This window comes from Aphelocoma coerulescens, chromosome 4, assembly GCF_041296385.1.
Source record: "Aphelocoma coerulescens isolate FSJ_1873_10779 chromosome 4, UR_Acoe_1.0, whole genome shotgun sequence".
NCBI classification, from domain to species: Eukaryota; Metazoa; Chordata; class Aves; order Passeriformes; family Corvidae; genus Aphelocoma; species Aphelocoma coerulescens.
In genome coordinates, this window is record NC_091017.1 from 26,891,020 (window position 1) to 26,914,541 (window position 23,522).

The 23,522-nt window shown below is 48.1% G+C and overlaps 1 protein-coding gene across 7 annotated transcripts; it reads left to right on the forward strand.

Moving 5' to 3' along the window:
• The first annotated feature begins 513 nt into the window (after nucleotides 1–513).
• Nucleotides 514–23,522, forward strand: LOC138109574 (sel1-repeat-containing protein YbeT-like). 7 transcript variants are annotated; one of them, XR_011150609.1, is made up of 6 exons: nucleotides 514–640; nucleotides 5,394–5,474; nucleotides 6,506–6,679; nucleotides 19,358–19,499; nucleotides 19,656–19,701; nucleotides 21,261–21,347. XR_011150609.1 is itself a non-coding variant. In XM_069013231.1 (6 exons), exons 2-6 carry the CDS (start codon nucleotides 18,912–18,914, stop codon nucleotides 22,522–22,524), a joined length of 438 nt encoding a protein of 145 aa, XP_068869332.1. In that variant the 5' UTR covers nucleotides 17,608–17,829; nucleotides 18,302–18,911; the 3' UTR covers nucleotides 22,525–23,518. The 7 variants fall into 7 exon arrangements, 3 of the variants coding, with proteins under 3 accessions (XP_068869333.1, XP_068869331.1, XP_068869332.1); XM_069013231.1 differs by lacking the exons at nucleotides 514–640; nucleotides 5,394–5,474; nucleotides 6,506–6,679 and adding exons at nucleotides 17,608–17,829; nucleotides 18,302–18,977; nucleotides 22,428–23,518; XM_069013230.1 differs by lacking the exons at nucleotides 514–640; nucleotides 5,394–5,474; nucleotides 6,506–6,679 and adding exons at nucleotides 14,549–14,841; nucleotides 22,428–23,519.

A 23,522-nucleotide genomic window follows, 5' to 3' on the forward strand; every position in this document is an offset into this window, starting at 1 on the left:
TCAATGCCTTCAATCTCTTAAATACTTCAACCAACTCCACAAAATATCAGTAATAATTTTTGAGGAAGGCAGAAAGTAAACAAGGTCTCCTGAATCTTGTGTTTCATTGCAGCTAGCCACATGTCCTGAGCCCAGTGGTGCACAAAGGGGCCAGGGCTGCTGCCGTACACAGGTGAGCGGACAGGCCACAAATTCAGATTTTCCCTTGGCTTAAGCAGAAACTTTATTTAAAAACAATAAAAAAATATTTTGAAAATAAGAAAACCTCTCCGTTTTTCTTCCTTGGGCATTTTTACCTGTCACTTCTGTTCTTGGGACCAAGGTCATGCACAGAAACCTTGGCAGACTACTGGGACACAGTAAACATCATTCACAGGTGAATCACTGTGACTGCCTTTAAAACCATAACATAAGTAACAGGAGCACGATGCTCCACGTGGAGCCCAATCAAGCTGTTTTTCAAATAAAGGGGAAAAACCCAGCCTTGTGATTAGGTGAGCTGCACCAGCTGGCTCTGATGGGAGTTGTCCACAGGTGGCTTCAGGGAGGAGCAAAGCCCCCACTGCTAATATGAACCATTTCCAAGGGAGTAGTGGTAGGGTGGTTCTGTTCTTTCCTTCTTGGTCTGGAGCTGTACCAGGTCAGGAGGCTTTTAGCAGGACTTTTTGGTACTCGCACCTGGGAGTCCTTTTTTTTTTTTTTTGGGTGGAGGGCTGCAGATGGTTTGTTCTCTAGCTAACACATTATGGAGCAAATATATGCCTATGTTCTATGTAAATATTAATAGACTTGTTTGCCTGAATGTTTGGGTTTTTTTTTTTTTATCTCTCTCTCTCTCTCTCTCTTCAAGAGCGAGGCAAAACAAACATTTATTTTCCTAAAAACCTGTAAATTTTTGAGGCACTTGTTTCCCTATAATGCAGTTGTGAATCCCTGTGGGCTCCTGAGTGTTTTCTCCTGGAAGTGAATTTACTCCTTAGTGGCTGCAGTTATTCCAGAAAAAAAACATGGAAAGCCTTTTGGTGCTTAAAATGAAGATTTTTCTCTTCCTGGTCTGGAGGAGCAGTTTCCTGTGCTCCAGATGAGCAGCAATGTTAGTTTAATGAGCCATGGACTAGTATTTTTTATTCTTTTGGAGCTATTCTGGCCACCCATCTACCCCAATGGCTCTCAGTGGAAAAATATTTACAAATCATCAGGCTGCCTAAAGACTTTCAGGAAAGAACCCTGTAGAAAACCCCAGTCAACCAGAAGAACCCAAATATGTCTATGGGGCCTGAGCATTGCACCCAGGACAGTGGCAACCCTGCCTGCAGTGGCACAGCCACTGCTTGTGTTTTGGGTCTTGCACAGGGATGCTCTCAGCACTGACTACAGCCTCCCCACCACAAGGGTAACGCTGTGGGCTTTCCAGGTGAACCTTTTGAGTGGTGAATGGCTTCATTAAGCCTGGACTAATAAATAGTTTAATTTGCTGAAGCACAGCTCAACAAAGTGCAGTTCAAAGGCGAGTTAGCTCCAGCATGCTGTGCGGAGGGCAGTGGAGGACGCAGGCAGTGGGAGGGCTCTGCAGACTCCTGCTGTGGTGCTTCCGTAGGCATGGAGTGACACTGAATGGAGGGGCAGCATCAGAGGAATGCCCTTTGGGAGAGGGGCATTCCTGACCCTGCAGTTTTCCCTGTCACTGCTCAGGGACAGGACTAAGTGTAAGGCGGCTCCTGTGGCAGAGGGATTAAGCCTTCTGGCCTTGAGGCATGTCTGTGGCTTTGCCCTGGGCATCCATCCCTTAGCTCCACTGCAGAGCATCAGTATTTTGACCTTTCCTCTGTTGGCTTTTCCCAGAGCCTCCCTGTTGGTTTCTCTGTTCTTCTTTGACAGCTCAAGCTAATGGTTTTGTCCCCAAACCAGTGTCTGATTTTTTTTTGTCTTCTCTCTTCAATTTTTTTGAAATATCCAGCAATTCTCCTTTTTCTCCTGAGCTGCTGCAAAAGAGTCATAGCTGAGCTGTGGTTCAAGCTATGGGAAAATATCCTGTGCCCACTCCCCACCCCAGCCCCCAGTGCAAGTAGGTTTTAGTGTCAAGCAGTGTCTTCAAGTGGGATATCATTGGCAGGGGCTGGATCTTTGCACTGCCATGAATTGTTAGCCTCCTCTGCCACCCTCATTTCTATGCTTGCTGGCATAGCCCTACCCTTAGATTCAAGAAATGAACTTGTCTGTGTTGACACTCAAGACTACACTTTTAGTTTTCAACAGAGGGTGTCTGCAGTGTGAAATCCTGCTCACTACCAAGGACGTGCTTCATAGTCCCAGCCAGTGGGGACAACAACTCCTCCCTTGTCAAGCTGCTTCATGAACAGTGGAGTTGAGATGTGCTGCAAGCAACACGAAAAAATGGTGTGTTAGTGCTGCACCCTTGAAACTGAAGAAAGGCCTTCTTTCTTTATCCAGCCTTCTTATTTTGAGCTGATCTTCCCTTCCCAACTCTCCCAGCAGCACTTGGGGTCAGAAAGAGTTTTGAGGGAGGGGACTCCTCTGCAGCACTGCAATTTTGGCAGTCCTCGTGCTGAACTCTGAGGAGCCCTTGGCAATGATAATTACTCAAGATTGCAGAGGCTATGTAATCAGAGCCATGCGAAGCTTGGAGGAGCCTACTTCAGTTTGAAGTACATTAGCCTGCTCAGAACTGGAGAGCAGAAACCAGCATGAGGCACCCTCATGCCATGAAGTGAGAAACAAATCCTGTTGTTTGAGCTGGCTACCAGGATGAGGTGGCCCTTCAGCTACCTTCTCACACTGAATTCATTTCCTCATCCTCTGGAGAGGGCAGGACACGATGGCCCTTGCCCATCAGAAAGAAGGAAAGAAGAGAGATTTGCTCACAAGACAGAAACAATACATTGCCAAGGTAGGAACCACCCATCACCTCTCTTTTGGCAAACAGAACATCAAGCAGAGAAAAACTCTCCTGAAATTCCAACATTCACTGCACTCATCCCCTACTCATTGTCCTAAAGATGAGGTAATGTTCTTAAAGGGCTTCCCTGTGCAGGAGCATCTACCCTGCAACCTGCTGGTAGAGCAGTTCAAGAAACTGGGCCTTCACGCTGCTTTTTCTTCTCAAAATGACATCCTGCCATGCTATGGCTTTAGAGACTTCTCTTAGGTATGGCAGTGGGCTGGTTAATGGGATTGGAGGAGGAAAACCAGGCTGAAAGAGGTGACCAGGAGATCCAAGTAATGAAATGTGACATCAGCAGGGTCCCTGCCTCTCAGCAGAGGTCCTTCAGCCAGGTGTACCTGTGAGGGAGAAAGAACCTATGGATGTATCTGTTCCTGGTGCCTCTGATAGCTGTTGTGTGTGAACAGATTACTTGCACTGAAAGATGAGTACCTGAATGGTCAGAACAGCCTTTACAGTTCCCTGAGTTTCAGACTTCAGAGGGGACTTGTTGGGGTACCCTCTCCTGTGTCTCCTTTGTGCCCAAAGTCTGTTTGCAGTTTCAGCCACTGCTGTATCAGTTTTACAGACACATCCCAGATTTCTGGTACCAGAATGCCTGGGCCACAGGCAACCAGGTGCTCTCTCTATAGCTGTGGGCATTAAAGCACCTGTAACTTCCTTATCCATTTACAAAAGAAGAGTTTGCTCCAGGCATCCTGGGTGGATTACTGTTGGTCTCATGGCATTTCTTTAGTTAATAAAATGCCCTCATCTGGGAAAAGCCCATGCTCTGTGACCCTGCAATGTAAACTATACATTCAGGCTGGTTTATTTAGAGAGCAGACACAAGCACAGGCCTCCTCTTGCAGCACCTTTATTCAAAGGTAGATAGTCAAAAGACATTTGCCACTTGCCTTTACTGAGGGAAGAGTCATTGTAACCACATGATGCTTCTGCTGAGAAAATTTGTAGTCTCTTGCTGTCTTCCCCTCTGCCCAAATCTGGTTTTCCCTGCTCTCACCAACATAAGTACCCTGTGCCTCTATGCTGAACAAATGCAAGAGGAAAGGGAACTCTAAAGGGTTTCCTCAGGCCAGTGTTTTCCTGCATCAAGCAAAAAAAAACCCCAACCTGTTGTCTTTTGCCACAGGGATGCAAACGGTGGTCAGAGCAAACCGGAAAATTGGGTGTGTTACTTTTGCAAGGCCTGAGGCAGCCGTGGCTGGTGTCCACGGCTTCTGGAGCAGAGGAGTGTACGCAGCTGGGAATTAGGAAATACAATAATAGTTCCTGCACTATGATGTAGGGTGTGTATCTCATTCACAGGTGCTGCTGCCCCCCCCGCCCCCGATTCATGCTGTGCTTCTGCTACACTGAAAACTGCCCTTGCTGTTATGTAAGAGGTAACAGGATGCCAGTAGATGTATCAGTGAACTCTGAGGTTTATGTGACTGCTGGTTTTAAGATGCTTAAAGCCTATCAGGGCTGTGTTATTTTGTCTGGTTGAATCAGGGCAGTGCCTGAAGTCCCCAGGTTACTGCTCAGACCTGCTACCTGCCAGGACTGGCTCAGTTTAGTGTTGATGTTATGGAGATGGGAGTTGCCTTGGTTGTTTTGTCTCAGCAAGTTAGATCAAGAAAGCTTTAAGAGGAGTTTCCAGCAAGCTTTAGGACAAATGGACGATAGATTTAGCTCTGCTCATCTGCTGCAGTGTGGTCTTGCTATTTGGCCAAGACACCTGGGTGCTACAGCAGTGGTGGTGAGGCAGAGAGAGACATACACAAAATTCCCATCCTCAGGAGCCAAGGTGAATACAGAAGAAATACCTGAAAAGAAATTTTGCACTATCTGAGCTGCCCATTTATAAGGTAGTGATCAGCTGGGATTGCTGGGTAAATGAGTGCTTGCCAACTTCCAGGCAGGTAATTTCTATACGTGAATGAGGATGGCAAAGGCAGGTGCCATCGTTGTATACAGGCAAGAAACCAAGGGATCTTCAGGGTCTTTGAGTGGCAACTTGTCACCGCTCCAGCAAAGTTTGCATGGAAACACATCACAGTGGCTTCGTATTTACTTATCCAACAGGATTCTGGTTTTTGGTTTGAATTTTATTAGCTATTAAATGGGACTTATGGAGCACCAGACTGCATCCTTGACAGGTTGTGAACATGCGTTTTATTCACAAAACTCATTCCCCTCGTACAGCCAGGTATAAAAGTGGTCAGGAAAGGACCAGCTGGGCTGGCAATGCTGTGCCAGTCCTCAGTGGCACTGGAACCTTTCTTCCATCTCTCTGCTGAGCACTCATCCTTTGGATGATGAGAATTCATTTTAGCCAGCTTTTTCTAAACGTTGGAGCATCTACAAAAGGCTTTTCATGCTACAGTTTTTCATCCATTATATACATAGGGGAAAAATTATCCCAAATCTTATCTTTCAATGGGTACAGGAAACTACTTACTGGTCTGGTTCCCACCTCATATAAGAAGGAGGATGTGTGCAACTGGGTTTTCTCCTCATCACTGAAAAGGTGAGTTCTGTTACAGTTGTTACTGCTGTTTTGTCAGTAAGCTTTGGGCAAACAGCCTGGGAACTGCTGAACATGCCAGAGACTCAAGGCCCTGACTCATTTGTTCATCCCACTTTGCAAAATAATTTAATAGAAAATAATTTAAGTGTGGACTTAGCTGTGTTGCTGAATTGAGACTTTGGGGTAAAGTCCCTGCTGGATTCAGTTCATCTTAAGCAGATATTTATCAGAGCTTGGGCAAAGCCACTGACATTTTGCTAAAAGTGCTTCATAAAAATGCTGCTGCTGCTAACTTGGACACAATCACATAGGCATTTTGGGAAACAAATGAGTACCAATCAGTGTTGTGCTGGATGAGTCATATGGGAAAGGGGGAAAATTGGCTGATTTTGCTATTTTTAAGGCAGTCAGCCATACTGATGTGAGTGGCAAATAGGAGAGCCAGGCAAAAGTCATCTATGATGGAGTCTATGATAGCCTGCTATTCATTTTGGAGGAAAACTGGCAGTAAAAAGGATCTGGTCATCAATGAGCTCCAGCAGAGTTTATTCTAATTTTGTCAAGCTGACTCCTTAATTAAATGGCTGTTTTATGGGGAACTGGAGAAGTATTGGATGTGTGGTAGCAACAGGTAGAGGCTGTCATCGCAATTCATCTATTTTTCCTGAACTCTGAGAAAACACTTTCCACCTCTGAGAGGCTCTTCTCCCAAAATCTACCAATCCTTCCCTGAGCAGACAAGATTAAAAGTGTGCATCTGGGGGTCCCCTTGTTTCTATCATAGCCACCTGCTGCTGTACCCCAGCTACAGAGGATAATTTTGCTTTTAGTTTCCAAACAGTGCCCAGACATTTTTCTTTTCCTAAGGGATAATTCAATCCCTTTTGTGAACTCATTTTGGGTCATACTGCGACTATACTTCAATCCTCTTATTAACCCCATATTGAAGGCAAGCATAGTACGATTGGAGAAAAAGAAGTACAGTTTGTTTATCTTTACTGAAGGTCTTGTTTCCTTCTCCCCATGCCCAGGGCTTTCTCTGGGTTTCAACTCAGCAGCCCCTCCATCTTAATGCTCTTCTAGAAGAGCCACAGGACATGCACCAGGGCACTTGGTGGAGCAGAGAAGAATGAACTGGGGGGTCCACAACTGCAGAGGTGCCACCTTCACAGTCGCAGCCAATTAGTATTAGTAACCTGTCACAGGTAGGTGTTTTCCAGACTCCTTGTGTGGCATGCAGTGGGTTTTTATCTGATCCCCCTGCCTAATCATGAGCAAACTGGAAAGTAGATGGCAATTATCCACAACACTAAGGGAGGCTTGGGGGGAAGGTGTTGTGCCTTTCCTTCCCGGTGCCTCAAGTGTGAAAGAAAGGTAGTGAGTCCTTGTTTACTGGGGTGAGGCAAAGCTCACAGCTAGCAGGGGTGCCCTGATCTCCAACTTGTGACTGAGAGAAAACAGCTGCTTGGAAATGGGTTTGAAAACATGGTGGTGCCTGGTTCAAAATGTCTAGCTTGATGACGTTGTGTTTTCAGGAAGTCCCAGTTAAGATGTATAACACTGGAAGATGCTTATTCTGCCTGCACTTAAGTCTTTCCCCAAACAGGTCTTGTTGATTGCTGAAGAGTATGTGTTGACATACCTGGTAGTGATAAATTTCACAGAGCTGGAGAATCACAGATGCTTTACTGCCTTTGGGAATACCCTAAGGATAATTGCATTTAGAGTTAGTATTCTTTATATATTTTACTGTCCAGTGAAAAACTCTGCTCCCTGAGGTGTGGATCCACACCTTTCTTCTGGTGAGGCAGAACTACAGTCTAATTCATTATAAAGATAATTTGGCAGCAGGAAACTCAGAGGCCCCTTGATAATATCAGGGAAACTGACACAACCTTAAAATATTTAGATTTTATTTTGTGATGGAGGTTTCCATGTAGCCTGGATTTTTACATTGCACTGCTTTTCCCCCCTGTACATCCAGGGCAGGGGATGAGGCCAGACACACCTTGGTGTTTGCTTGTAAGGCTGGGCTTGTGCTGTGGACTTGTGATGCAGAGCTGCACTGGGGCTGACAGTGCACTGCCAGCTCTTGAGAGCTGCAGCATCCCCTGAACCACTCAGCCTCGTGCCAAGATGTGTTCCCAGGGAGGCCTGAGGGCTCACACCCACCTTTAATTAACACTGCCCCATCCAGGCTTTGGATAACCTTGAGTAGTTTCAGGCCTTTGCAACTTTTACCATAAAAAAGAAAAAAAAAAGGAATTTGCCAATGGAGAGGGGATGTTGCCAGGTGCTGTCCCAGCAGTACCCACTATGTGGCAGAGATGGTTTTACAAAAGGTCCTAAATCCTTCTGGGACCAGTTGCCAGGGAGCATCCCATGCAGAACATGAACCAAGTAAAAATGCAAAGCTCATCTTGCATCTGTCTTACCTTAAGAAATTCTTAGGGCACTAAGGACATAGTATTACAGTACTTGTACCTTTTTAATCCATAAGTGAAAGCGATGTGGGTTATCATATGTGGTAATGTTTGAGAGCTGAATGACAGAGCTGTCAGCTGTGGGACACTGAAATGACAGCCCTTTAAAGTGCTGTCAGGTCTTGTCAGACACTTTTACCATAACACTTATTTTAGCCTCTGGAAGACAAATCTATTGTGTCTTCCATTTCTGGGGGTCTCCTTAAAGCACTGCTATTCAGCAGTGGGATGTTTAACAAAATGGCTTTCTTGAAGCTGTCTGCACTGTAGGTAAGATCTCCTCCCTTACCAGATACAGGAACCCCACCAATGCCATAGTCAGGGGCTTTGAGCAGGGTTCCCAAGACACAGAGACATTTTCCAGGCCTTGTGGCTTCCACAAAATGCAGAGATCTGTGTGCGATGCTCTGTGATTGCCTGGTGTTTGCATGTGACCTGCTTGGGCCTGCATGGGATCCCCCTGTCTGGCAAAGCCCACCACTTCCTAGGCCCTGCCCTCTCTGGTGCAGAACAGCTTCATACAGCAGTGAAATCTGCTGGGGCTTGGCAGTGTGTTGGCCTGTGCACTCATTGGAGTGATAAGGAAAGAGGGGACACTCTCCATAATACCACCAGTGCTAAGGTGGGCTGGGCAGAACCTCGCTGCTCCCATCCAAACACGAGTGCCAGTGTTTGGCCTCGCCTTCTGCCCTCCTGTGAAAAACGAGGTTCACACTCCTGTGAGAATTTAAAGGGTTTAATATAAAGGCAATAAGAGACACATAAAGTAAAGCAAAGGGGTAATGGCTGGGTGCCTTGGCGCTCTGCCAAGAGCACACCTGATGCTAGAGGTGAGTCCTTTTTATACCATTTTTACTGTCTGTTCTTCATTCATATTAAAACTTTTCCCGGAGTATTACCGCAGGCCTGGTTCCTACGGTATAGCACCGTGTCCCGCAGCCATAGGGAGGAGGAGGAGGAGAAGATCCAGCAGGCAGGAGTTGTGCAGCAAGATTGATTTATTTAATTATTTTACAAACTCTTTTATAGACTTTTTTCTTCATAGCCTAATTGGACAAAGGGCCAGCCACCCCTTGGGGGTGATTGGCTAAAATCCTAAAACATCCATTGTCAAAATATTTTTCTACTATACCATAAACAAGACTTTTCAAGGTTGCAGGTGTCTGGGTTGTTTACATTCCCTGCTACCTCTTCTGTGAGAGAGAAAAGTCTCTCACGGACTTAGAAAATAACAAGAAAATCCTCGCTAGCAGCATTTTTGTAACTACAATTCCCCCTTTTTGTTTTATAAGAGAACAACTCTACTATTAATGCCAAATAGAAATCTACATCAGTTATTAATTCTAAATATGTCCTTAAGGCTTTAACTATCTGACTCCATAACAAGAAATTTAAAGTTCAGTCTCTGCTTGTGGAAGGACCATCTGCCTGATGGTTGACATCCTGGTCATCATCAGAAGAGTCATTAGGCTGATGCTCTACATTCTGGTCACCGTTTGGATGATTGGCGTTCTGGTCATCATTCAGAGGTTGCCTGTTCTGCCTCTGGTGCCGTAGGGCAGGGCGAACGCATTTTGAAGGTAGCCACCGTATCCCAGTATCTGTGGAAACGCAAGCATACCCACGACCCCAGACGATAAGCTCATGTGGGCCTTCCCACTGGTTAGTGAGTAAATTCCGCACCCAGACTTTTGCCCGGGGCAGTTGTCTGTCACCTGCAGACTGCAATGAGAAAAAATGATTCAGAATAACAGGATTATTTGAATTTTGTGGTACTGTAAGGTGATTAATTGTATACAAAGCTTTTGCTAGTCGGCTCTGTGGGGTTTCTCCATGCATTCCCCTTTTCTGTTTGTCCAAAACACGCTTCAAGGTACCATGAGTGCGTTCAACAATGGCTTGGCCAGTAGGAGAATGTGGGATACCAAAGGTATGGTCTACACCCCATAGGTGTAAAAACTGCCGTGTCTTCTCCGAGGCGTAGGCAGGACCATTATCGGTTTTCACAGAAGCTGGCACGCCCAGGACTGAGAAAGCCAATTTCCAATGGGCAATGACATCACGGCCCTTCTCTCCAGTGTGAGCAGTAGCCCACATAGCCGAGGAGAAAGTGTCAATAGACACGTGCACATATTTCAGCCGACCAAATTCAGGGATGTGAGTTACATCCGTTTGCCAAATCTGCAAGGCTTTTAGCCCTCTGGGGTTTACTGCCAAATCTGCAAGGCTTTTAGCCCTCTGGGGTTTACCCCCGCTGGCAAAGGCGCAGCGAGTCCATGACAGTCAGCACAAGCGCTGACAATGTCGCGCGCCTCGGTTGGCGTTAAATGAAACTGCTTCTGCAGGGTATGTGCACTTTGATGGAAGAAACCGTGCGATGCCTTGGCTTGTGCAATTTTGTCAGGCTGAGGCCCTACCCATGCAGGGTTTGCCAGCATGTCAGCCCTGGCATTGCCTTCCGTTAGAAAACCTGGTAAATTGGTGTGGCTTCGAATGTGCAGAATGTAATACGGATGCACTCGAGCCTGAATTGCAGACCACAAGGTTTGCAACAGCGAAAACAGAGCCGCATTATTCACCTCCTTCAGAAGGGAACAATCTAAGCGTTGGGTGATATCTGCTACATAAGCAGAGTCAGTAACCAAATTCAAAGGTTCCTGTGAGAATCGCTGAAAAGCCATGGTAACAGCCCTTAGTTCAACTAACTGAGCAGAGTCTGACTCGGATTGGTGTGTTAATGAACCACCACAAAGGCAGTGTAGGATACTGTGCGCCCTTACACACAGTGACCCCTGCTAAAATTTGTCCCAATCCGTACACCCACAGCTGCCAACACATCCCGTCCCCAAAGGTTACAGGAAGTGGTAGCAACATAAGGCCTAATTGTAGCTGTGTGTCCCTCTGAATCCTTCACCACCACAGGCCGTTCACTTAAATAGCTCTGTGTGGTTCCTCCTAATCCTGCAATGGCCGATCCCACTGGGGCTAAAGGCCATGAGGGAGGCCACGCAGAGAAGGAGATGATAGTTACATCAGCACCCATATCAATCAAACCTCGAAGCTGAATCCGGGGTGCTTGGGCGCTTGGCAGGACCAGGGTACATGTCATCTGTGGCCTTTGGTCAGAGATGTCTGCAGTCCAGAGGGCCTGTGGAAGTCCCGTAGATCCACTGCCGTTATCTTCCTGAATTTGTTCTACCCTGGGGACACAAGACTTAAAAGGCACTAATTTAGCAAGGCAGGTCTTTTCAGGAATAGTTACAGGGGGGTTTTGCATGGAGACCATAGCGCAAATCTGGCCTTTAAAGTCAGAATCAATAACTCCTGAGTGCACTAAGATTCCTTGATGGGCAACATCAGATTTTCCCACCAGCATCGCACTGGATCCCTGGGCTAAGGGTCCATATGCATCCAAGGGAACCTTATAAATACCGCTAGAGTCTAAGACGACTGTGGCTGCGGTGTGGACGTCAAACCCGTCTGATCCGTGGGTGCCGTCTGATCCCTGGGTGCTGTCTCTAGGGTGGCTGGGTAGGCCTGTGCCTGTACCTGTGCCACTCTCTGGGGGAGCGACTGCATCGGAGAGCAATTCCCCCTCCTTGCACCCCGGTGGAAGTTTCCCGACAAAGGCCGACCATCGGCATGAGTCCGGGATCTACAGTAGCCCGTACAATGGCCTGGCCTGCCACACCTCTTGCACTGGGGGATCGGTGTGTTCTCTTTTTGGCTCGGCTTAGGCCGCTTCCGTCTTTTCACCTGTTTTGGTGGCTTTGGTTCACGACCAGAAGATGCGTGAACAGGCTGCAGGAAAGCAGCCAAAGCAGACCTTTTCTGGTTCCCAGATCCCACCTTAGCACAGGCCTCGACCATGTCTGTTACCTCAGGGTCCCCTGGTAAGGCATCTATGATTTTTCTGCACTCCTCGTTTGCGTTATCCCTCACTAACTGCCTTAATAACATCTGTCTTAACCCGTCATCCTCAACCTGCTTCTCAAGAGAAGCAGCAACTTTCTCTACAAAAGAGAGGAATGACTCTGATTTGCCTTGAACTATTTCAGTATATCGCTTTCTGGGCGCAGACAACTCTATGGTTTTCAACAGGGCAGCCATGCCGACCTGTTGAGCTTGCTGCAGGATGCTAGAGGGCAAATTACCCTGTAGACTGGGATCAGAGAAGGGACCAGTCCCCATCAAAGCATCCACTCCTGCTGTCTGTCTAGGATCAGCAGCAGGGAGCTGCATATTTGCTAATGCAGTCTTGCCGGCCAGCTTTCTCCAGGTTTTCTCAAAAACTGTAAATTGTACAGGTTGAAATAGAATTTGACCTAAGTGTCTGATATCAAATGGAGAAAGCAAATCCGTATTTATCACCCTTATTATCTGCATAACCTCAGCAGAACCTAGTCCATATTGTGCCACCTTGGATTGGAGGTCCTGGGCAACTTTCCAGGCAATTACCTCATGCTTGTCATGCTCCCCTGAATCTGGGAGAGCCTTATACACTGGGAAAGCTTGGATCTCCCCTTTAGGGGAAGCACTACCATCCTGAACTTCTGGCACCGCCTGTGGATGGAGTGTAACAGCTCCCCCGTTACCCCCAGAATCCTCAGATCTATATGGCATTCCAAGGATTTCTAATGACCTCCAGTCACCCTCCTCCAATGCTCGCATCTTAAGGGACTCTAAGAAGCGATTGTAATGCGTCGGACGCACTGTTACTGTGCAGTCCTGAAAGGTCCAGGGGCGAGACCGGCGCAGCCTTTTTCTTCGCCGCGCGGCTACAGCCGCCTGACGACCTGGGGCCAGCACCTCATCTGCCTCACTGCCTGACGAGGAATCATCAGGCAAAGGCAACTTTGGGGTGCTGGGAGTGAACAGAAATTTACGTGGAGGGGCACTTTGGCTAAGTTCGCTAGAGGCAGAACAGACAGGACAGACTGCAGCTGGCTGCGCGGCAGTTTTTGCACCAGTTTCTATACGGGAGGCCGTCTCGGCCAGCCCCGACCGAACTGGTACTGGAACTGCTGTCGCCGTCTCTGAGGCTACAGCCGCTCTCGGCGCCGCCGCCTCTGGCACAGCAGCTGCGTTCGGCGCGGTCGCCGCTGCCGCTGCCGTTTCGCGCTCCCCAGCCGCGCCCGGCGCTGCTGCCGCTGGCCCGCTCTCGGGGGTCGCTCTGGGTGCTTCCCCCCCTGCCCGCTGCTCCGCAGCCGCCGTCTCTGGCCGCGTCTCCGCAGCCGCTGCCGGGTTTTCCCGCGGCTGCGCCGCTGCCGGGTTCGCCGCCGGCCGCGCCGTTTCTCGGCTCGGAGCCGCGTCTCCCGCAGATGGCGGGGGGGGCGCGGGCGGCGCTGGTTCGGGCATTCGCCGCTCTAACAGGGTGAGGAGTTCCTCCATCCTTCGGGATAAATCTGGCAGCTCCATCAGCAAAGGCAAATGCTGCACTAAGAGGTCGATGGCTCGGTTCTGCGACTGCGCAGAACAGTCCAGCGCCAGGGAGGGCAGCGGACCACACCCAGGGAGTCCCGGGGCAGGCACGCCCGGCGCTACGCCGGCTAAGAAGTTAGATCCAGGTCCATACGAAACCGAGCTAGGAGCCTCTCTGGGCATCCAAGTGGCTAAGCCGCTGATCTGAGGCACTGGATAAGCCGTGGCCGCTGCCCAGCCGACCGGAAAGGCAGGCTGTGCGCCCTCCCGCTGCTCTGACCCCCCCGCCTCTGGCGGCGCGGGGTTCCTGGGGGCTGCGGAGTCCTGCGATTGTGCAGGGTGAGCCGTCGCAGGCTCTGCCTGTGGAGCCGGGGGGGGGGGTTTCTGAATCCATTATCATTTTCCCCGGAAACCCAGTCAACGGGGCCCCCCTCGGACATTCCTCCGTCACTCATCACCGAGATAGGCGAGCCAGCCCTGCTATCACAGTCAAGGTCTGTCAGCAGGAAAAATAATGAACGCCAGGTTTTGTATAATTCTAACGCTGCTGAGTCCCCAGTCGGGAGCTCCTGTCGGACAGCGCATCCGAGTTCCTGCCATAAGGCAAAGTCCAGGGCAGTATCTCTGTCCATGGAAATCCCTTTTAAAGTAGCCCAGTCTAATAATTCCCGAACTGAGTTTTCAGGAATGGAGGTGCGCAATATGCTAAACACACCTTTCCAGACCAGCATCGCAGCTTCGGTTTGTGAGCCGCTGTTTGCCATTTCTCAGTTCTGTCGGACCTCCCGGTCCCGGGGGCAAAGGGGAGCAGCGTACCTCTAGAGGAATTCGGCTTAGCTCGCAGCAGCAGGACACGTCAGAGAGTGCAGATCACGTCGGGCAGCACCAAATATTACCGCAGGCCTGGTTCCTACGGTATAGCACCGTGTCCCGCAGCCATAGGGAGGAGGAGGAGGAGAAGATCCAGCAGGCAGGAGTTGTGCAGCAAGATTGATTTATTTAATTATTTTACAAACTCTTTTATAGACTTTTTTCTTCATAGCCTAATTGGACAAAGGGCCAGCCACCCCTTGGGGGTGATTGGCTAAAATCCTAAAACATCCATTGTCAAAATATTTTTCTACTATACCATAAACAAGACTTTTCAAGGTTGCAGGTGTCTGGGTTGTTTACATTCCCTGCTACCTCTTCTGTGAGAGAGAAAAGTCTCTCACGGACTTAGAAAATAACAAGAAAATCCTCGCTAGCAGCATTTTTGTAACTACAGTGGTGCCTGGTGAGAGAGAGCAGAGCAGCTTAAAACGAGGTGCTCGGACTTCCTGTGGGAGGGAGAGATGGGGGACACGAAGCCTGCAGTGCGGTGGCGACAGCAGGGAAGGGGCAGAGCTGATACCTGTGGGGCAAATCCTTCTCTGGGGGGTGGGAACCCCCACCCTCCGAGCTTGGCATGGAGCAGCTGGGAGGTAAGTGTGGGGATGGGCTCAGGGTGGGAGTGCTGGCAGTGGGTGTTATGTCACACCCTGCCTCTGAAAGCCACTGGTGCCAGAGTCAAAGCCACAGGAGCTGTTTGCGCACCACAGCCTCTCAAAATTGCAAGGCTGGTGATGCCTTTCTCAGTTTGAGGAGCAGAGGCTTTTGCTAGCACACAGTAATATGGCATCTTCAAGGGCAGTGATTATGGGTGGGATTTTTAGGCATTCCTCTTGGTCATAATTTTGATCCTGTTCACCTGGCTTTGGCACGTGGGTGATGGTACAGTCAAAGTGCTGGAGCTGCTGCATAGGAACCGGGTTGCATAAATACACATGCACGGCCTGATTTATCTCCCTCACTGCCTGATTCCCCAGCAGAGCCCCAACAATACCACTGGGCTTCCCTGTGCTTTAGAGCAGCCCTAAGGATGCAGGGTTCAAACATGCAAAGTAGTCTCTGATGAGTCACCACAGAAGAAAAGGGTTTGATGAGCAACTGAGAGTTGTCACCCAAGACTACAAAGGTTGTTTCAGGGCAGTGATCTGCTTCACATCTCTGCACTGGGCAATGCAACAGGTTGCCCATGTTCCTTCCTGCATTTGAGGTAGAGTAATACTTGTTGCCCAGCTGGGGTCCCTGAGGAACTCTTGGATCAGGGACTGTTGGTGCCTTTAGTCCCTGGTGCTGGCTGTGAGGGCAAAGTGCTGCAGACAATCAACCTGGAGGAAGCCCAGGGGACTTGCAGCTCCTTCTTACATCCCTTCTGCAGGGAGACCTTACTTCAAAGTGCCCCCTCCACCAGCAGCTGTGTTTCCTTCCTCTCTTGGTCTTGGAGACACTTAAAATAGCACAACGTTTACCTGAACTCAGATGTAACCACAGTGGAGGACAAAGGAGTATTTTTGCTAATGTCTCTGCTTGTGTGGGACTAGCTGTGTGCTTGCAGATGCCTTTTCAGATTTGGTGGGCAGCCAAGCAACAGCTGTTTGTGGTACCATCTTCCTGAGCTGGGATCAGTGCAGTCCAGTACTTTGTGCACCTGCCTTTTGTCATGCATAGGTCTCAGTTTTTCTTGCTGTTTAGGAAAAGAAAATAGAAAAAAAACCCCAAACACAAACAAACAAGCAAATCAGATTAGGGATGCTCAGTGGGGGATTTCTAAAGGAACTCCCTTGTAAAATGTGAACTTGCCCTACATGTCAGTGCCTACACAACTGCAAAAAGCTGAAAGCCTACCCTCTGCTCCATTTTGTTGGGACAAAAAGTGAACATCCAGAGGTTCCTGGGCCACCTGCCTCAGAGGAGCCAGACACAGCATCTCTGCAGCAGTGAGGGTAGAGGCTGCCATCAGGGCATGGCTGATCATGATGGACATCGTTGTGGAAAGGTGGTGTCCCACAGAGAGCATATATGTCAGGCTGTCCCCCCATGGCAGTGGAGCATGGTCACAGAGGTTTCCCCTGTGACCTGCAGCACCTGTCCCACCATATCCTTTCCCCTTTCACTGACTTGGTCATTTGTTCGCTGTTACATGTATTGGCTGTACCAGACTTGCAATAGAAACAGCTCCTCCAAAATGCCACATTTCCTACTCCTTTCCTGAGGCTTCAGACAACCTATCATGGAGCACAAGGGAGACACCTCAGCTGTGGGCATCTTGCAGGTCACAGATCTGCACCTATAAAAGCACGGCCACTGCCTCTTGCAATATGGTGCACCCTATTTCCTGCAGCTGCATGAAACATTCCCTGTCATGTTCCAGCCCCAGCCACTGCAACAGTGACAAAATATCACAGTAACAGCCCACGGCCACTGTGTGAAACCAGACCCTTACTCATCAGCTTTTGCGCTGCTTCAGAAACACTGTCCTACCCTTCACCACAGGTCTGTACTCAGCTTTGCCTGAGCTGGACCTTTAACATCAGCCATGTTTCCAGCAAGAAGCACTTCTTACCAGGAGTATAATTTCCTCCTTTTAAATATGATCAAAAGCATTCAGCAATAACCAGTTTGATCTAGGACTTGCATTTCCTCTTGGACTTGCTATTGGCTTACAGGGATTTACATTCCCATCAGCACTTTCAGAACAGCACCACACAGGCTGAATGGGGGTGTGTGTGTCCAAGTTTCCTACATCCCTAAGATTATCAGTCAGAAAATCAAATGTTGGAGCATTTGTATGTCATTATTGCTTACCTATTTTTTCTCCTTAGCCTAATTAGCTAACTAGGCTAATTTAATCCCCAGCATTCACTAATCCCAATTAAGGATGGGCCCAAACCAGGACCTGGGTCCCAATTAGGAGATAACAAGCTCTTGGCAATCTGCTGCCTCCAGAAATCCCTGTAGCTGATCGTGGTGTGTGGGAGTGCAGGAGCCCCCATGAAACAGCAAGGAATTGTAAACCCACATCACCTCTGTGCTCAAGCTATATAGACAACTGAGCAGCAGATCAGGATCTAAATGTGTCATTTACTTTGCAATGGTCTGTGTATATCTCGAGCACTATACCCTCTGCCCCTACCCCCAAAAAAGTGAGGGGGAGTTGGTTTTTGCACCTGTCTGTATCAGTTGCATCAAACCATCCATAGTGGCCAGAAGAGCCCCTGACTATTAAAGCTCTTATATCTCGTCATCCTTTGCAGCTGCTTCTTGTCCCCTTGGCTCATTCTGAACACGACATGGTGACAAACCCACACACATGCTGTAGCCACCATGCACAAGTAGCTGTAGCAAGAAATTATGCCCAGATGAAAAAGTGACCTTGTTCTGCAACAGCTGTGGTCAATTGGACAGGCCCTGGAGCTTACTTCTGACTTGGCTGTTGAAAAGGGCTACTTGTGTCTGCTCTCCTTCTGCATGCACAAGGGAGGGACTGTGGCATGCAGAGCACCTGCAGGCACTTCAGCATGTCCCCATAAACATCAGGTCCAAGAGTCCATCACTATTTCACCAAAGCTACAGATCTGAAGGATGAGGTATGAGTGGTCTCCTCCAGATCCCACACCACTGACATGGTTTCTTTCAGCACAGAGTCGCAGAGAGAGACTAATCAGCACTTGCCTCCTTGATGTTTTCAAAGAACCATGTCTTCCACTTGGGACTGTACCTGGTCTCCATTTTCCCCTGTACTAGGGAAGGGTTTTACCTTCTACAGGGCTGGCACCACTGGCAAGACACGCTGCATTCCCCTGCAGGGAGACAAAGGGCTTCTGGTAACCTCTGTGGGCAGGAGGCTCCACATGGGTCTCCTACAGCCTTTTCCTAAGTATGTTCTTCTTCCCCCAGCCAGGGATATCTGACTCTGCCAAGATGCGGATGCATAAGTTGCCAGCTCCTCTCACTGGAATCTAATAGCTAGCTCACTGACCAAAGAAAATCCAACTTGGCACCAAAAAAAAGCAAACAGTCTAATTCTGGTCTCTCATATTTTTTTCCCTGCTGGTGCAGTTCATCAGACTTTTCACTGATTTATACCTTGGATGCAAGAAGAGTTTCAGACTCAAGGTTATTCTCCTGTCAGGTATAGGCATGTCCTCACTTTAACACAGAATGAAAGGATTTAGGAGCTGCAGATGTTCACAAAGGGAGAGAGACATGGAGCTCCTGGAGCAGGTCTGGCGCAGGGCAATGAAGATGATTAAGGGATGAGGACAGGCTGAGGAAGCTGGGCCTGTTCAGCCTCAAGAAGAGACAACTGAGAGGGGAAGTCATCAACATTTATAAGTATCTGAAGGAAGGATGTCAAGAGGATGGAGCCAGGCTCTTCTCAGTGGTGCCAAGCAGTAGGACCAGGGGCAATGGGCAGAAACTGATGCACAGGAACTTCCACCTGAACATGAGGAAGAACTTGACTGTGCAGGTGACTGAGCACTGGAACAGGTTGCCCAGAGAGGCTGTGGAATCTCCCTCACTGGAGATATCCAAGAACTGTCTGAATGCAATCCTGTGCAATGTGCTCTAGGATGACCCTGCTTGACCAGGGAGGTTGGACCAGATGACACCCTGTTGTCCCTTCCAGCCTGACCCATTTTGTGATTCTGTGAATGTTCACATCTGAATGACAATTATGTGGGCAGTGATGGGCCACAAGTCCCCAGGTGCCTGGAGAATGAGGCTCCTTCTGGTATGTGTCTTTGATGAATTGTTTTTAAAAGCCTGGTGGCACCTTAGGGGTTTTTTCCCCATTTTCTTCAAGAGGACCACTAGAAAATTAAATGATTGTAGTTTCCTTTGCTGTAGCAGAGCTTAAAGGGGAAATTAACTCGGGAGTTCATACACTGCTCACTGAATTCAGCAGAGCCTTCTCTGCCAGCATCAGTGGAAGTTCTGGAACCGGCTCTTTATCAAAGGTGACTTTGATTTTCTGTGGTTGTGTGGGCCTTTCCTCCCATTTCTCTGTGGGGAATAGCTTTGGGAGGCTTCAGAACTCAGATAAAGTATTTGCTGTAGCTAGCCCTCAGCTTATTTTCTTCCTTGCATTGTGACTGTTCCTCTCTTTTACAGTTGGCAGCTGTAATCACTGCTGGCCTCCTCCTGCTCTACATCCCGTTGTGCTATGAGGATTTCCATTTCCATGTGGCTCATGTGTATGCTCGTCTGGGGTACCCCAATGCCCAGCACATCCTAGGACAGAGGTATTTGCAAGGTAATGTTTCTCCAACCCACGGCTAACTTGCTGCCAGAGTGTGAGTGCTTATAAGCCAGAACCACAAATGTGGCTTTGTGGTACCAACACACTGCTGGATTTGGACACTGTATGTTATAACCTGTCTGTGACTTTGTTGCCTTGTCTCACACCCAGGAGCTGGAGTGGAAAAAAATGAGGACATGGCCATGCACTGGTTCAGGTGAGGCACAAAAATCCCCCAAGAAATTCCTGCCATGGGAAATTGGCTTCTTCTGGGGAAAGGCTACTGTGGTATGGGAGGAGGAAAAAGCTGGCAGTGTTTTGGGGGGAAAGCTGCACTGAGCTGTCCTGTGCTGGTGGGAAGGAGGCTCACAGGTGGCAGCAGGGACAGTAGGAGCTCCTGACTTCTCACTGTGGGTTGTATTATACACTTTGCTCCACTTTCCCCACCTGCTAGTATTACTTTTTTTAATCAGTGGGAAAAAAGGAAGTGTCTTGGCTGTGAGAGTGCAGAGGGATCCTGGTGCTGCTGTGTGGCTTTATGGGAAGGTTTGCACTGCAGGTGGGCAGCAGGAAAAATGCACAGGTGCAGGATGGGAGTGAGCCAGGAGCTGCTGAGGCAACAGGAAATCAAGTTACAGCAGTGTATTATTTTCCTGCTCTCAGCACACCCTCCCAAGAGGCTTCTGCCACGTAAGTGATGCAGCCATGCCTGTGTGTGCATTTGCTGTGGTACCCATAGTAGTTACACTCGCGGTGGAAGCCTGGGCTGCATCTCCCAGAATACTCCCATTCTTGGTGAGAAATGGGAAGGATTAAGGAGAGGGAGATTTACTATGCTACCCAAAAAGCAAAGGGAGAGAAGTAGGCACATTGGATGTTATCTCTGCCTGCTCAAGGCATAGAACAGCATCAAGCTGCAGGACTTTTAGGGTGGAAATAACTATGCCTGTGGCAGCAGGAGGTGTAAATCAAGAAGGCATCATTAAAGACATCCATACCTAGAGAAATGCTGAAGCCTTCATGCGTTTCTGAATAAGGATGTTTCCCAAATCAGGGCCTGAAATTTCAAAGGAGTCATATTTCAAAAAGTGAATGATACATAACTTTTTCCTTATTTGCTCTGTCATGGTATAATTTCAACTAGCAACTAAGTACTATGCAGCTGCTCACTGGTTTCTCCCCTTCTCTCCCAGTCCTGTGGGATGGGGAGGAGAATTGGAATAAGGTAAAACCCATGGGTTGAAATAAGAGCAGTGTGATAATTGAAATAAAGTAAAATTTAACAATAACAATACTAATAAAAGAGAGGAATAAACTCCAAGAAACAGAGGTGATACCCAGTACAATTGCTCATCATGCTCTGACCAATGCCCAGCCCATCCCTGACAAGCAGTCAGCAGCTCCTGACCAACCTCCCCAGTGTATACACTGCCCATGATGCTCCATGGCATGGAATATCCCTTTGGCAAGTTCGGGTCTGCTGTCCTGGCTGTGCTCCCTCCCAGCTTCTTGTGCACCTGCTCACTGCCAGAGCGTGGGAAACTGAAAAATCCTGGATTTAGGGTAAGCACTGCTCAGCAGCAACCAAAGTATCAGTGTGTTACCAACATTATTCTCATACTGAATCCAAAGCACAGCACTGTACCAGCTGCTAGGAAGAAAAGTAACTCTCTCAGCCAAAAGCAATTCCTACCTTGCTTGAAAACATTCAAACTCAGGTTTTTTTCTTCTGTATTTCTCTTACCATTTTCTGCGCTTGTCTCTTCCTGGCTGTAGGCAAGCTGCGGGGCAGGGCCATCCCCACTCCTCCTTCAACCTGGCAGTGGGGACACTCAGAAACATGACCATGGCACTTGAAGAAGGGTAACCTGAGATAATCGTCTTCCTTCCTATTACATCTCAATTCCCAGCTCCTCTTGGGGAGGGAGGGAAACCTGGTGCTCTAGGTACTCCATGCATGAAGCTACTCCAGCATTTCTAATGCCCTCTTTTTGTATTGTCAGTAATGCAGCCCTACCTGCAGCAGGGAAATGGAAAACCACAGTTAGTCCAAAGACATTTTTAAAATTAGGTGTCACAGTCCCTAAAATGCCTGTGGTCTGATTGCACATGTTTTTCCATGATGATTTCCCAGTGAGGGCAAGGAACAAGATCTGTACTGGTGTAGAAAGAGCTGTTGAAGTGACATGTGAATTTTCTGCTATAAAGACCTGCCTTTCTCTTTTAAGGGAGTTCCCTTTTCACCCTCCTTCCATTCAGTGGGGTCAATGAGAGGTTTCCTGCTGACTGCCTGGGGGTGGGTTGAAACTGCCTGGGATGAGTTTCTCTCCATGATGTGCAAGTGCACACACCACACACCAGTGCTCCCAGCAAGGCCTGCAGACAAAGAAGACTTGCCTTGTGCTTTGTACAGTCACTGTGGAGGCTTGTTCTGGGGCTAAGTGAAGCTGGAACAACTGATCCCATCACAGTGAAACCCAGCCCTTTTGTGATTTTGTGTATTGTTTCATTTTGAGTCTTTTCATTTGCTCCAAGACTGAAAATTAAAAATGAGGTTGAAAAGAGCAGTTGTAAGCTAAACAAAGCTAAGAAAGCATTGTTTGGGTAAACCTTGTGATTTGAAGCCAGTGAATTCTGTTTCAGTCTCCACTGCATATTGCATGATCAGAGTCACATATTGGTGGTATTTCAAGAACTCCAAAGCTATTTGTCCTTCAACTAAGAAGAGAAAATCACCAAACCTAGAACATACGAGCTCAGACCACAGGAAAAAGCAGAAGGAAAATCAGATCATTTTCTGAATAGGGGAAAGTTAACTTTACAGATGTTTTCAGATTGAGTAGCTCTGTTCCTCTTAAAAAAGCCAGGGTAATTAAAATTTAGCTAGGACTGAATTTAGGACTTCCTCCTAGATTTTCTTGATGAAGGTTTCATGTCCTTCAGGAAAGTGGAGAAACTGCTCAGTGTGGCAGCAGCCCATGGGCTCCAAGAAGCTCAGCAACTTTTGGAAAACATCCTCAAGAGAAGAAACCTTCCCTGAATGACTGCTGCAACACCGATGCTCGTCCAACCTTGCCTTCTTCTGCACTCAGCAACCCCACTTTCTCCTTGCTGAGTGTCTAGTCTTTAGGTTGAATCATTCATTGGACATTACATTTGCTTTGTGCTGCCTCTCCATGGTCAGATCTATGGCAGTCATGTGCTGCTGCTCCTTCTCCGTTTGCTTCCTGCCTTTCCACTTCTGAAGACCGCTGGAAAGGGGAGATGGAGAAGATCAATAGCCTTCAAGGTTACACTGATGATGGGCATATGAACATTTTTGAAAAAATTCCCATCACTGTTGCACCAGCTCATCTGCTAATGCTAAGTTAGATCCAAATATTGGTCTGGGCCTGGTGCAGTGTAGTTGCATGTTTGTGCCACCTTTCATGCTCTGCTTAGGCACTACAATAACTGATCACGACTAAGGCTTTATCACTGTAAATCAGCATGACATGCATGCGTGATCCATTTGTGCTGGAAATGACAGTGATTTAATAGGAAATATAAATGATGCTCTCACTTAACAGCTATTGTTCCTTATCAACATTACCACTGTCATTCCAGTTCTGGGGAAAAGTGATTCAATTTAATGGAAGCTGCCTTCTTTTTCAGGGTGGTCTCAGTTTAAAACCACAGTGAGCAATTGCATTTCATGGGAAGTGCACTCACAAAACAAAGACCGGCAGAGTTTTGCTAGCAATAAAATAGTTTCCCAGGGCTTTTGTTGGTGTTCAATGTTTCCCTTCTTCCTACCATGATTATTCAGCTCACTTGTTGCATGATACAAGGTCCTGCACTCCCCCTGGATGCCTGAGGCCACACTGGTGAGCCCAAAAGCAAGGGGCTGCCACTGAGCAAGCCCAGGGTGGGGTCCAGACTTCAGTTTCTGAGAATTGCTACTGTGCCATGACTTGTAGGCAAAGGGATGAAGGATTTTATCCATGCTCCCATTTTCCTGTCCCCTCTTGGGTGCCAGGCCCAGTATCTTTCTAGGGT

Coding starts and splice junctions, on each gene's coding strand:
- LOC138109574 (XM_069013230.1), top strand. CDS start 14,713: ATGGGGGACACGAAGCCTGCAGTGCGGTGGCGACAGCAGGGAAGGGGC. Junction 19,702..21,260: donor ATGGCCATGCACTGGTTCAG/GTGAGGCACAAA, acceptor TCCTGGCTGTAG/GCAAGCTGCGGGGCAGGGCC. Junction 21,348..22,427: donor ACCATGGCACTTGAAGAAGG/GTAACCTGAGAT, acceptor CATGTCCTTCAG/GAAAGTGGAGAAACTGCTCA.